The sequence below is a fragment of the Tripterygium wilfordii genome, chromosome 10, assembly GCF_013401445.1.
Source record: "Tripterygium wilfordii isolate XIE 37 chromosome 10, ASM1340144v1, whole genome shotgun sequence".
NCBI lineage: Eukaryota > Viridiplantae > Streptophyta > Magnoliopsida > Celastrales > Celastraceae > Tripterygium > Tripterygium wilfordii.
The window spans coordinates 2,539,201-2,554,219 of record NC_052241.1 but is presented as its reverse complement, the minus strand read 5'-3'; the positions used below and the strand labels follow the sequence as shown (position 1 = coordinate 2,554,219).

The following is a 15,019-nucleotide window of genomic DNA, read 5'->3' as shown; positions in this document are numbered from 1 at the left end:
TATATATATGACCTTACTAAAATATACATATAAAAAATTATACACAGTAGTATTTTTTTAAAAAAAAATTGGGGATACAACCTAATATAACCCCCTCCCTTCGCCCCTGACAACACCACATCATGTGGTCATTTTTCCTACCCAATGGGTAGACAAAACCCAACAAAATTAGTAGTAATTGAATAGGTAAAGACCAAGGATAATAAAATTACAGATAAAATGGTGTAAAACCTAACAACATCTACATTCCCACTATATATTTATATATTTACAGTGTAAATACACCATTTACTGACAATTGAGTGTCCAAGTCTCAACCAATTTCTTCCTTTTTCCTACTGTGCTATTATCTTTTATCAACTTCATGTTCAAGTTGCCAGAACTAACACTTTAATCGTACCCTGGCTGTTTGCAGTCAGCATTGTAGGACTATCACTCTTCCAGCAGACAGCACTGATGAAGTAAGATCCTGCATCCTCATCAGTATCGTCCGTATTGGGTGAACCAAACCTATGCCATGTCACTGGTTTACAGATCTCCTACAAAAGAAACCGGAACTTTTGGCTAGGTTAAACTTCAACAGCAAAAAAGAAGGTGCAAAAATTGAAAATAGTATGGATACTACTAACCTTGTGGTAGACATATACTTCATTTGTTTCGCTACCGCATGCAATATAGTCACTGTTTACTGTAAGACCAACGAAGTTTTTCTCATTGGAGTGCCCGCTAAAGGTACGTACCTGTATATGCTAATGTATTTGTTAAGCAAATAGAAATGTGGTTTTAAACAAACTCAAAATTAAGGACGACAGATTGAGTACCCCCCCGCGTTCTCCCTAGCCATACCAATTTGTTTCCCTCATCCTACCAACTAACTTCTTCTATGATCTGCCATGCAGCATCTTCGGGCCAACCCGCATAACCGTTGGAAAGACAACTTTGACATCAATAGCTTTGCCAAAATATGAAAGGATTCGTTCAGACAGAGCCATCATTATTACATCTCGTTTCTGCCTAATCTTTTGCAATTTACCTCCTCTTTTTTCCCCTTGAGCAGCACTTCAGAATTGAGCCAACTTAATTTGGTTGAGAATCCCTATATATGGAAGGATCCCTACTGCTTAATTCCTAAACTCTTACCTTTGAAACAGTGAATTAAACCCACAAGAAGCCCCAGAACATGAATTCCTACAGCTAGCCTACATCACCATCACCATCCAAACTTTGGGGCAGGGATGGGGATTAATTTGACAGACAAAATGGGGATAAGAAATGGCAAACCTATCCCAAATCCATCTCATTGTCGTTCTACAGGGTCCTTGCTTGACCAACGATAGCACATAATTAGTTAATTACTAGCATGACCGGCAGATGCAGTCAAAGAAATGGCAGATAGGCTAAAACTCCTAATGATTCAGAATGAATATGCAGTTTGTTCATTCCATGTTATGGTGAGCTATGATAGATTCCTGGACAGAACCAACATATCATATAAGAGGGGTAAACGTAGCAAAGGAAAGCAATATAGCATCAGACGAAACCAAGGATCTCACTTTGGCTCTTTGAACTCAATGTTTTCGTATGGCACGTGGAAAGCTCAGGACATTATAGATCCATTTCTTTCATTCAAGTGGGGAGGTTCAACAAAGCAGCCATACCAAATAAACATTTATAATAAATGCAAGAAACAATCTTCCTCTGTAAAATAGCCATTCAACATATGACTCTTCCTATACTGACTTGATTGTGATCTTATTTCTAGATCTTTCTTTCTTTCTTTTGATTGTTCAACAGGAATAGGATTGACCCATGGGTAGGATGGTCAGAAGCCAACCATTAAGCCTGTGGTGCTCCCTCGCGTCTATATCAAACTTCCAACATCATCATCATCAAAGCCTTTACCTCAAAAGTTTGGGGTCAGCTATATTAGTCTATCTCAAACTTCCAACAAAAAGACAAACCATAAGAAAAAATCAAAGTTTCCCGATTTATGAAAGCATAACTTCAATAATTGCCATTAGAGCTACAACATATTACTGCAGATACCTGACCAATGAAGACTAAAAAAAATTTAAAAGACGTCAAAATTTATTTGATCAATGAAGAAGTTACCGGTAAATTGTCCTTCACATCCCATAACCGCAATGTGCTATCTGTAGATGCAGAAGCAAGCTCATTGTTAGACAAGAACTTCACGTATGAAACAGTTTTCTTATGCCCACTGAACACATGCAGAGGCTGGCTACTGTTTCTTATATCAAAATAGTGGATGTGATGATCTGCTGAACCAACCTGCAAAGACAAGCATGTCAACACCAATTAACAAGGCCTTCTTGAGTTTTGCAAAACATGCAGCTTTGTTCAAATCTCACTCTCTGAAACATAAAGCGGTATCTGAAATGTTAAAAGGGGAGCTTCTTTAAATTATTAAATTAATTTTCAACGATGCACTGAGCACCTCTAGTTTTTTTTATAATGCAGCAACAAGATTAAAAATTCCATAATCAGCAATTGATTCACAATATTTTTGGCTACTCAAAGCCCTGGTCCAGAAGTAATAATAATATGCTGTCCAATGCACACTCTTAGCGTGACCAAGCACAGTATCAGATCAATTCCAACTTCTAATATTATATTAATAGTAATTCAAAAGCCGGAATGTATGTACGATGTATCATCATCCAAATGCAAGTGAAAGAAGCATACCGCAATGTAATTGCTAGATCCAGGATTATATTTGACACAACATATATTTGCTTTCATGTCGATGTTCAGCACACTTGCCTCCTGATTTGTACACCAAACTTTGACCTGATTTGTACATAGAGAATGGACACCAACAAACAGTAAGTTTAAAATGGGCCCCTTCTTTCAGAGAATATTAAAAGTAAAAAGTTTGTCTACCTCCTTTTCCAAATGAAGCTTTGTTCAATTATAAATCACATCCAATACAACTTTAGAGAACTTTTACCCACAGAATTCTTATCTAGTTAGATATGGCCTTTCTATTCTTTTTTCAGCTTTTGACTGCAGTCTCAAGATGTATTTATTTTTCCATCAGCATCAATATCAGGAATCAACAACAGATTTTTGTCTCCAAAGAGCAATTATGTGAAACAAATTACCATAAGTTCTCAGTGTAAGAACTACATTTTTCGCTACTTTCCACTGTTTTGAGTGAAAAATAGAGTTCTGCTCAAGCTAGTATCTTTTACTCTTGCATGGCTTCTTCAACCAAAAACTTTTTTACAGTATGAGATGTGTTGAGTATGTTTCATATCCAATAACATTGGAACTATCAATATACTAGATCACGAGTTTTAACTTTTGCCTCCTAAAAAGAACTACATCAATAATTACGGTACCATCTCTCCATCTGTCTATAACTGAACAAGCCTCCGTATATGAATCATATTTTGCTTTGCTTCACTGTTTCAGGGTGAAACACAGAATTTCAACTCAAATAAGGATCTCTTAATCTTGCATAGCTTGTTGAACAGAATTTCATATGCAAATATTTGCAGGAATACATAAGTTCTATCAAACTCCACTCACTGATTCCTCACTAAACAGGCTGAAGGCATAACTCATAAAACGTATATTATTAAGAAAAATGAAAAACAATTACAATACCTTGCAATCATCGCTGCCAGACACAAGCATTGAGGGTTCTGTGAGAGAAAAATCAACACTCCATGCTCGTTTTTCATGCTCTTCATATTCCATCACGCTCTGGCAAAGAGGTTCAAATGTATATAATGTGCGAGGCAGATTATGGGAGCAAGCATACAACTAGCGTGCATGAGAAACAATGACTGAGTTATATTACTATAAACAATTCAATAATTACCTGCCGAGTTGTCACATCCCAAACTGTCACTATTCCCTCGTAATCACTACTGGCAATATGATGCTTATCATATTTGTTCCAGCTCAGGCAGCTCAGTTTAGAACGAGTAGACATCTCCACAACAGGGCACTGTATATCTGCAGGCCCATTGACAACCTGAACAGCAATAACATAGGCGATTGTCAGCAGATAATAACCTGCACGTGACACTGCCAAACATTTCATGTCACCTTTGGTGAGAATTCTCAGAAACTTATAAGGTGCAACTACAAAGCTGATTGTACAGGGACACCGTATAGACATAATTGTGACAAGTAGATTATGGCCGTTCAGCATTAAAAACCAAATTATAAAGAATAGTAATAAAATTTCAGAGGAATAGTCCTACTTATCATCTCCATAAAGGTAAACAAAACCCGTGTACAAGGCTCCTATTGTGGTTGGGGTCGGGCACATTCAAAATGTCCGTAGATCTTACCCCAACATAACATGTGGAGACGCTATTTTCAGGAATTGAGTCTATGACCTCTAGGTTGCGTGGGCCACATGTTAGTATGTATATTGTAACATAGCAATAGTCTACCTTGATTACCCATGTCAAAAAATTTGGAACTAGTATTGACAGAACAAGATGATTTAAGAGATGACCAAAGAAAACAAATAACTCTATTGTCCCAACTGTCTTCTTTGTAATTTACCACAGTCCGCAAATCCTCTAATGATGATAAAAAAAAGTACGACCTTAAACATAAGCCACAGATCCTATTCTTCTAGAAACTTTTCTATTTTCTACTATTAGAATAAAAAATATAAATCAAGAACTTAACTGTAGAAAAATCAAAAATCTTGATACGTCGAGAAACTCCAGCAGTGGCAAACAATTCATCTTCGCGATCAAATTCTATGCTGCAATCAAACACAGTCAATTAAGCAAGAAAGTACAAAAAGAGGAGGAAATAAGAGGGAAGAAGAACCAACAAAGAAAAGCAACCACAATGATTTTTGCTGAAAGTCTTCATAATGATATCTAATATCCAACGCAATTTAAATCCTACTACAACTTTGAGGACTTCTTTTGGCTCAAACACGTAAATCACTCGATCAAAACTATAGATAGGAGGTCATGCAATCGCGTACAAAATAAATGAATTTCCTCCAAGTATACAATTGAGCTCCACAAAGCTTCAACCTGACTTTTGAGATCAATGAACCAGAAAAATCCTTCGTGGCCATTTTGCGCTGGCTTGGATGGTATTTTCTTTATTAATGTCAATATGTCTCAAACTCTCAATTTAAACAAAAAAAATGTCTTTCATATATTCATCAACTTTTTCTAACCTCCATACGCCATAATATTCTGTGTATTGAGCATGACACCAACTGTGCAATTATACTCCACCAAGCTTCAAACCAAAATTTTGAGATTGACCAGACAAATTTTTCGTTGGCATTTTTACTGAGATAGCGTTCTTCAAACTTGAAGTTTATGTATCTCAATTATCAATAATGCCCTTCCAAACATAAACCATAATTCTCCACTCGCAAGAATGCCAAATGTGGCTAATAATATCAAGCTAAGCAACTAAAAATTGAAATTCATCATTCGACATTTCAATGCTATGACATATGTTTGTGTTAAATATAGAGAAAATATGCAGGAGATGACAAAGAGAGGGGTATGACTAATCACTTCAGATGTGAACTTACTCAAGCTTTTACATCTCCCACTCTCTTAAGGCATATAAGTTTTAACATATTGAAGTTAGCACATCGGTGTTTTATGATTCACACTCAACTACATTCACTTGATCAGGACACTCAAAACACAAGTTTCAAGATTCAATACTACATGTCAATTCCTAAAACAACGGGCACAAAGCTATACGCAGTCCCGTCCTCATAGTGACCACAAGGTGTCAAACATTGTGTACACCTTTTTAGTTTGTGTTGTTAGATTACCTGTCATGGATGAACACAAATGTCATCCCCATAAACATTCACCCAAATTCCCAATGCAAGTTCATGGAAAGATAATTCAGGAATATCGGTTATGAATAAAATGAGTCCAAGAAAGTAAGGCACTTCTACTATAAATCAAAAACTTTCAATTGCATCAGTTCAAAGCTCAACATCAGGAAAACTATATTTATGTTGGGGGAAGTGACGTCTTCTAGCGAAACAAATAAAAGTTCTCACCCCAAAATTCCCCAATCTAAATGGTTGACCATGTTACAGATACAAATATCTAACCTTGATACAATATTGGCGGCGTGAAAAAGATCCCCGTGCCTGATTTCAGCAATGACCTTCAGCCGACTGTTTCAGGCAAATAAAAAGAAATGCACGTAAACAGTATTAGAATGAGAACATGGTAACATTGTTAACTTACAAAATATCTCTGAGACAGAAATAAAAGCGAAAATGTAAACCTGTATTGAGTGAAGGTACTGAGAACAGATTGAAATTCTGCAAGGCCTGCACTATAACCAGCTTTATTTATGACAGTTTTATCCCTTTGCTGTTGTTTATGTGGTTGGTTTGCCAACTGACGTCGCTTTTGCAGGTAACACTCTTGCAGGTCATTGAACTGCAACCATAGACTGAAAAATGAGGATGATTCTCTAGGACACAAAAGGAAACTGGAGCTAGTTTCCTACTGCCCAATTCATGTATGCACATGCTTCTTAACTCTTCAGACAACGCCATAAAGATACGGACAACCTGAAGACGTTCAATTATTTGCAATAGCGTGCGAAAAAACAGTTTATGAAAAGGAACTAAAATTTTTCGAATTGGTCAAAAGTTCATGTGGTGGATGCAATAAAGCAGGATTAGAATTTAGTTGATTAAAGAATATTCTGCCGGGCTTGAGGACCTTCTCTTTCCAATCAAAAGTTAGAAGTGTTGACACTGACACAACCATTGCAACGGACAGTTAGGTAAAGCCACATCATCTGATAAATCAAATAAACTATAATTTTTAATGGAAATATAATACAATCACAAACCTGCGCATGGACCCGCTTCTTTCTTACCACCGATAGGCTAGATTGACTACCAAAATGTGAGTCCACTCCACTTAAAGCATCCTTTCTCTGAAGACCATGAGAGCTTACTTGAGCCTTTACATCCAATTTCTTGTTTGGGATATTCCCTGAAGACATCCCTCCTCTTAAATTGTGAGAACTGGAGATGGAACCACTACTGTTCTTATCAACCAATGCAGTCCACGGTTTTCTTGCACTTAAACCTTCTCCAAGCATTCTCAATTTCATAGAGAACTTGTCCCTTGTACGATACAACTCCAATCTATGGCTGTCTACAGCATCTATGTCCTCTTTTATAAACTGGAGATCATTTCGCACCTACAACATGGAAAAAAGAAACCCACAGACCTTGTTATGAATTCAAACGGCTACTACCATAGGCATAGAGCTGATCAACCAAATTACTCAAAAGAACAACCACAGGAGCAGGGGTCAATTCAACGGCTCCGACCTTGAATGCAATGGGCATAACTGAAAACGTGCCATGGGAAGAAACACATGGTCAGAAACAGAAAGGGTCTTACAATAGTGGAAACAAACCTCATTTAATTCATCAATTTTTCGCATCTTTAAATACTGCAAGAATTCCAGTAGTATTTGCATATTTCTCTCCGCTTCTTCTTGCTCCATTTTTCGCTTCTTCTCCGCAAGAAGTGACAAGAGTGTATCCAGCTCCTTAATTGGCACTTCACACCCCTAGATAAAATTCAAAGCATAAAATAAATTTTGCTTTTAGACCATTCACATCAACAAAATGAAGTAGAAAAACTGTGCGCTCACTTATAAATTAGAATTAACCATGTCACCACCAATGCAAACAAGTTTGGTAAAAAACTAACCTGTTGCAATGCACGGAGAAAATGATCCACGGGTGACGCCGTTTTTGATATTTGACAAGCAGAGTTCTTCAATAGCTACAAATGTTGTACACAGAAACCGTATAACAATAAGCTGCATTCTGGAATAAATTGTCTTAACATACAATTGTGTTCAAATCGAAATTTCAAACTTACATGCAAATTCTTACTTGAGGCATTGCTGCATTAAAATGGTTGTACTAAAAGAGTAAAGTGAAAACGTGGAATCTATTATTTGGTTAGACATGAGGAGTCCTATATGAAAAATTACATATAGATTATAGCTATACGCCAAGAAGGAGTCAAGGACAATAATTTTGCTCAAGGATAAGTGTCCTTTGAAAAATACGCTCTTTATTTTCCTCTGAGCAGGTAAACAAACACTTCACATGCCTTTTCACACAAAGGCACCAACATATGGTCTTTGAACCTTCCCAAAATCCCCAAACAATGAATCCCAGTAAGTTAAAATCCTAATAAAACAACTTAAAGGAAGCTTAAAGAAAATAATAGTTCGAAAACGACTCTAGAAACAAACTGCGGAAACCTACCCATCCCAAAATTTTGAAGATTTCTTAACTACTTCTCTTCTTCCTTTTTCTTCTCTTGTCCCCTGTAACAATACTGAATCTGTGAATGCAGCATTCTGCCAACCAGATGAACCCAATCCATTCAAAGATCACATAGTGGGGGAGGATGGCATCTCATGATAACAATTTTCTCTCCTCAGATAAAGATATAAAACTAAAATGGTTTGTACATTAACAAGTTAACCATTTTTACGGAAACTAATTTCTAATAAGAAATACCAATGAATGCTCTTGATAATCTAGGCCATGGAATTAAAACAGCCGAAGTGAACTCGATAGCAGACTGTGTAAAGCAAAAGAAGTTGATCAAAAAGGTTATTTCAGTCCCACCTTGGAAATTATCTTTAGTTCAGTATATTTATAAAATATTATAAATTAAAAAAAAAAATCATTGCAAACACAATTCAGACTGATCTCGCCATTTCTCCTATGCTAAGGAAATCAGATTGACTTTATTACCTCTGATATGACGTTAGAAGAAAAACAGAGTAAAGTAAACAACTCCTAATTCTGCAGCGGTGAGGCTAAATAGATGAGCATTCTCAATTTCTTAAATTAATGAACGAAAGTTCCATCTATTTAGAAACCAGATTTTCAGCGATTCACATTCAACAGAAGGAAAACAAGCAAAACAATTAACATGCCATATGTATATATATAGCCAATATACAGTAATCAAACGATAATCCGGGACAAACCTTTCCGAGCAATAAATTAGGGAAAATCTGATTGGTGGTGAGGAAATGGCCACAGCACGGGCAATCGTTCTTGTTGCGAAGATGAGTAACTATGCACATGTAGCAGAAGCTATGCCCGCAGGCCGTGAGGAATGCGTCTTTTATAATCTGCATACAAATCGGACACAGGAAGTCCTTGTCCACCTCCAAGAATTCCCCATCCGCGATGGCGGTGGCTCCGGTAGAAGAAGCCGTGGCGGTGGCACGCTCCGGTTGGTCAGTTCCGGATGAAAGCTTAGTCTCTGGCTTCACTGCAGGGACTATAGCCCCCGTTGAGACCTCCTCCATCCACTCCCCTATCTCTCTCTCTGCCGCGAACCTCTCTTCTGTCTCCTGAATCCGCTCCGTGGAACGTTCGAAGCTGCAGGGGCAAAAGACGAGAGGGGATAGTAATGTGTGGACCTCGAATGTAATTTGTGAGGGCGAAAACGCACCACGTTTATGTGGCTCGCTTCACGCCGACCCCAGTTACGCTTCTCAATAAATATGGACCAACCTCGAAGGATTGGCCGATTGGGGTAGGCTGTTATTAAATAATAAATAGCAGCCTCTATTTTTAGGAATGATAAAAAAAATCGATCCAAATATTATTTATATGATACTCGATCCATTTAAAATTTGAAAATTGATTTTATAAGGTTTGGAAATGGTTTTGATTTTGATTTTCAAATCCGTTACGGTTAAAGATCGAGTTTGGTTTTTGATGTCAGGTTTAAGGTATCCGAACCGTTTAATTAAAAGAGTTAATTATAGTAATAAGATTATAAATCATCTATATAAAGGTATACTATTAGGATGCCAAATTTTAACATGATAAAGAGTACTAAATAAAATAATATAATAGAATTATAAATTATATATTCAAACTATAACAACATGATAAGTCAGATTATGTTTTCAAAAATTGAATTATACATTTATAAAAAAATTAAAAAAAAAATGAAATGGTAAATTAGTACCCGATGATAAACGGTTATGGAACGGTTCCGGTTTTGGAAATTAAAATGGTTTTGGTATTGAGTACCTTAAATGAAAACGGTTTTGGTATTTACTAATTGAAATGGTACTCGACCCGTTGCCATCTCTATCTGTTTTTGTTCTAATTTCATCTATCCTTTAATCGCAGCCTACCCCAATCCCAGCATGGAATTATTTAAACAGAACCAGATGAGTGAGGGTGTTAAATAATCAATTAAGTTGTTTTAATGAAAATTACTTTATTAAATCGTTTTTTCCGTATTTGAATTAACTGCCAATTTTAACTTCTACCATTGTGTATAAATAATGAGTAAACTCTCAAGTCCAACAAATTTATCTGAAACTAACTATGATGATAATTATTTAGTGCGTGCGAGATTGGGGACTCACATACTCGAGATTTACCACATAAAGTGGGATCTATTCTCATTGAAAAAAGTGTCTGTGTGAGAAGCGTTGCAATCAACAGTAAGGTGCTCCTACCTAAAGAGATTCCATTTTTTATAAAAACTTGACTTGTATCAACCAAATATGGATACATCAGAGAGGTAGATCTGCATTGCATTACAGAAGCAGAAACATCCTCCACAAGAAAAGAGGGATTCTTGGATAAATAGGAGTATTTTTGTAAAAATAAAAATAATACAATTCTACTCACATGTCAAATTGGTTGTGCCAACATGCCATGTCATCATGTATGTTTAGATGGATAGATTTCTTTTTATGTATGTGTAGTGGTATTACCGTTTTGCTAAATCGCATCGCATTGAACTCGCTGAACCCGCGTACCTGTCATGCCTCGATGTTGGGAAACGTAATCGGGTGAACTACGTACCATTTGGAGGTTTGCAAATGTCATGCTGCGACCACAAATGCTTGGACCGATCTACATCGAATTAACTATCTAGAGACTAGAGATATTTGTTGTTCTTAGGAATTCAGTCATCATCCATCAATATCTTCGCATTTGTTGTCTAATGTCTTTTTCTACTGCTTATTCTAATTACAGGATAACCCAAAGAGTTGCGGGTTTTTTTTTTTCCTACCAAACGGCAGAGTAAACAGAAGTCTTTGAAGCCCATCATTGAGGAAGCCCAATTAATTCTCAAAAGTCAAAAGTCATCCACTCACGTTAAAAAGGCTTGCAACAATTGGGTCACTAACTTGGAAAAATGGGCTGCTGCTGGACATAACGGCTCAGGATCTTCAACTTCGGTTGGTCAGCTCCTCGACCCCACCAGCTAGGGCTGGCAAAAAAAGGTGTCCAACTCGGTTCCGAATCAAACAACATAACTTGTTTATAAAATATTTACATGTCTGAACCCTAATCTAGATTGGATTTCAGACATACTTAGTTGATCAAACCCTGATTAGTTTAAATTCGGACAAATAAACCAAACAATAATCTAATTGGGTTAGGGTCCGAACAGATTTATGTATTTGGAACAAGATCCGATTTTAAACCACAAAAAAAATTATGTTTAGATCCAGATTTTGCATATATAACTTATTTCTAAACTTAGTTTAATCCAGATATAAAAAATTCGATCATTCAAACCGGACAGAGCTGTATTACCCAACAACCTCTTTTATTTGAGGCCCTTCTTTCTCTAATTTGGTACTAGTAAGAGCGGAAAATGGTTCGTCTTGGAAAATACATAGTGCCCATTTGGTAAAACGATTATATTGATTTTCAATGCTAGCGAAAAAGTTGTAGGAAAAAAGCTGAGCTTAAATGTTGTTTGGTGTTTGATGAAAAAAAAACTAACGCTAATGGAAAAATTATGGAGTAAAATAATATTTTAGATTTATAATAATTTGTATAAAAAAATTAGTCTAATAAGTATATAATAAAATAAATATATTTAAATATAAATATGCATTTATTAAATATATAAATATATTTAAATGGCATGTATTGACGTGGGTCCCATGCAAAAAGGTCTGGGACCTACAGCTAAAAATAAAAAAAATAAAAAAATAACATGGCACGAGCCCTACGCCATTTTGACAATCCACCCGAAAATAAGTTCCATTTACGGGAAAACGAGGCGAAACCGTCCAATGAATTGTGTTGTTTGGTGAAGCGGGCCCGCTCCACCAAACGAGCTCTATTGAGAAGAGTCGTGTGGTAATCTAAGTCCTCAGACCAAAATGGGAGGTCAGGTCAAAGACTCGGAGCGTTCTCACCAGACCAAGGTTGACGTGCACATATGAAGAATCAAGTGCATGTGAGACCACCAAAGTCGTTGTGCCAGCGCAATCAGGTTTGTACATACAATCACATAACTGTGCTTCCAATAAGTGTTCCACCAAGTCAATGACACGATTGGGGGAATGTAAATTACCTTCGCTCTCTTTGAAATCCAGTGAATCATCTCTAATTGCTGACACTTTGAATAATTGCCCACCTTGGACCCACTTTGGTCTGTTGAGGGAAACACTTTTGACAAAATTGTCTGCCTTGTGTCCATGTACGCATAAAATATTTACAAAACAGATACAACGGGTGTCGGAAGAGCAATCACAATAATGATTTTTTATTGGGACATAAATAATATATACAAATTTGTATTTTTTTATGTTATGGTATTGAGAAATATGTTTTATTGAAGTGATTGGGTTAATAAATTATATTGATACAATAATAAATTTGTTGGTTTAATTTTTGACATAATAGAGATAAAGACACAATATTGATTTTTGTATAATTATGATTACAATACAAGTGAGGCTCATATATATGCTGGAGTCAACATGAAGGCCATTCATATTCTCTTTCCCAATGTCGTTCCCAACAAAATTATATTATTATATACACATTTGTATCCATACCCACTCAAAACAATACCATTGCAAAAGCTCTAAGGGTACTTGTTAAAAATTGATTACAACATATCACAATATGTCATATGTGATAACTCCCTCTCATCTAACTTTTCAAATTTAAAATACAAATTTTTTTTTGAATTTCAATGCACTTTTTTTATTTTTATGTGATGTCGTAACTTGTAGGGTATTCATTATCATTTTCTTAAAAAAAACTATTGACCACTAAAATTATTGAAGATTTCTTGACCTCCTGGCTGCGTAGGCAAATAGCGAAATTGACCCTTTTTTAGTTTTTTTGTCTTTTGAGATGGCCCACTTTTTATTTTTTGGCGTATTTATTCACAACCATATGTTAAACTAGTAGAGGCAGGACTATAATGAGAGAGACTTTGTACAGATTATTTTCCAACCACATGATATTGTTACTCTCTTTTTTTTTGTCTAACATCAAAATATAGCATGTATGAAAGAAAATTGCAACAGCTGTTGGATTCAGGAATGTGCCATAAATGGGTATAAATGATGATTACTTTTAACCAAACATTATTAATGATAATAATCTGACCTACCAAAATTAGTGGCCCATAAAATGGACATGTCTTTACTCATTATATACCGCACCACACTTCAGAGGGTCAGCCCCGCCGGCCGCTCTAGCCCAATTTTGGGCCTATTATCACAAGTGTAGCATTCAATCTAATGAATTTGACGATATATTTTTTGTTTGAAAGAATAAATAAATCCATCGTGAAAAAGACATAGAAACAATATGAATTCATATCTAATAGTTTAGAATTATCATGTATTTTTCATGTTGATTTTTGATTTTTGTTTCGAACAATAAAAATACAAATACAATTTTGTGAAATTTTTAAGAAATATATTTGAAATTGTGATGAAACCAAAGAGGTCACCAAACGTTGTAATCCATCGTTACTATCACAATTTCATACGGCAACCAAACGTAACCTAAGTGTCGCATGATATTAGTCTATAAGACACTGTTATTTTTTAAAATTTGTTAAATGTATAAATATTCTTATATTCTAACAAAGGCTATTTCGATAATTTCAGACGACGTCGTTTCGTGTAAACAGTAGACCTCAACGAGCAAATGTCAAATGAGTTCCGGGGCCCTGCAGTGGGTCATCTATTGCAGGGCCTGCATTAGAGTCATTAGGGGTTCTAATAATTTTTAATAAATTATTAAAAAAATTTAAATGTAAAGTATTTATTGCATAAATTAACAACATATATTTTTTCAACGTAAAAGAACTAAATTCATTGAGAAATGATAACAAGATAAATAGGAGTTTAATCTAACGGTAGAAAATGCTTCACATTTGACAATCAATTTAATTTTTTTCCTTAAAAAAATATATTATGATGATCTAACCAATAAAAACTTTACATTTATTATTTTTAGGTATTTTTTTTTTAAAAAAATTGATGGCTCAAAAGAGCCTAATGCTAATGCAGCTCTACTGCAGGGCCCCCCATTTGATGCCAAATAGCCGTCACAATCTCTCTTCTTGATGCGAATCCGTTTCTTTTTCATTTCCACGGACGTGTGGGTCCCGATAGAGGAAATAGGGGAGAGCCCAAAATTAATAAAGCTTTCGAATCCAACGGCAGAGATCCTTTTATCGCCCTTTAACGGCGACGATTTTCCGCATCTCTACCTAAACGTCTACGGAAACATAAAATAAAACAAAATTACGAAGAAAGTGCAGATATTTCTTCAGTGATTCTTTCGCGCCCTACCTTTTGTTGAAATTACAAAAAGGCCCTAACTTGCTTTGGGGAGGACCACAGTGATTTTCTAAATTGGGCCCTACTTGGAATTAAAACCAATGGTTCACATCTTGCCACCGCCCCCAAGTTTTGGTTCGTTGACGGTGACGATTTCGTTAAATATTTTATTTATTTAAGGATCTTTTAGGAATGAAATTACATTACCGTGGTTTTCACGCCTTGTTCCATTATTTATAATGACGTAAATACCCTTAACTTTACAATTAATACTGACTTTTCATTCCGTGGTAGATATTAGTAATTTATAGAAGATATTAGTAGACGTTAATCACTCTAATTTATTTAGGGCTGTCCACGGTCGGTCATCGATTGA

At 35.8% G+C, this 15,019-nt stretch overlaps 1 protein-coding gene across 3 annotated transcripts; it reads right to left on the bottom strand.

The window, feature by feature from the left end:
* Positions 1-9,546, bottom strand: LOC120007654 (E3 ubiquitin-protein ligase COP1-like). 3 transcript variants are annotated; one of them, XM_038858034.1, is made up of 13 exons: positions 9,043-9,543; positions 7,737-7,811; positions 7,438-7,593; positions 6,859-7,215; positions 6,280-6,437; positions 6,101-6,166; positions 4,678-4,756; positions 3,851-4,006; positions 3,634-3,732; positions 2,707-2,811; positions 2,113-2,292; positions 630-740; positions 1-539 (listed from the first exon to the last, which is right to left on the bottom strand). In XM_038858034.1, the coding sequence occupies exons 1-13, from the start codon at positions 9,367-9,369 to the stop codon at positions 369-371; spliced, it is 2,040 nt and encodes a 679-aa protein (XP_038713962.1). In that variant the 5' UTR covers positions 9,370-9,543; the 3' UTR covers positions 1-368. The 3 variants fall into 3 exon arrangements, 1 of the variants encoding a protein (XP_038713962.1); XR_005470212.1 differs by having other exon boundaries at positions 221-539; positions 630-1,896; positions 9,043-9,545; XR_005470213.1 differs by lacking the exon at positions 1-539 and adding an exon at positions 2,293-2,375 and having other exon boundaries at positions 642-740; positions 2,113-2,153; positions 9,043-9,546.
* Between the last annotated feature and the right edge of the window lie 5,473 nt (positions 9,547-15,019).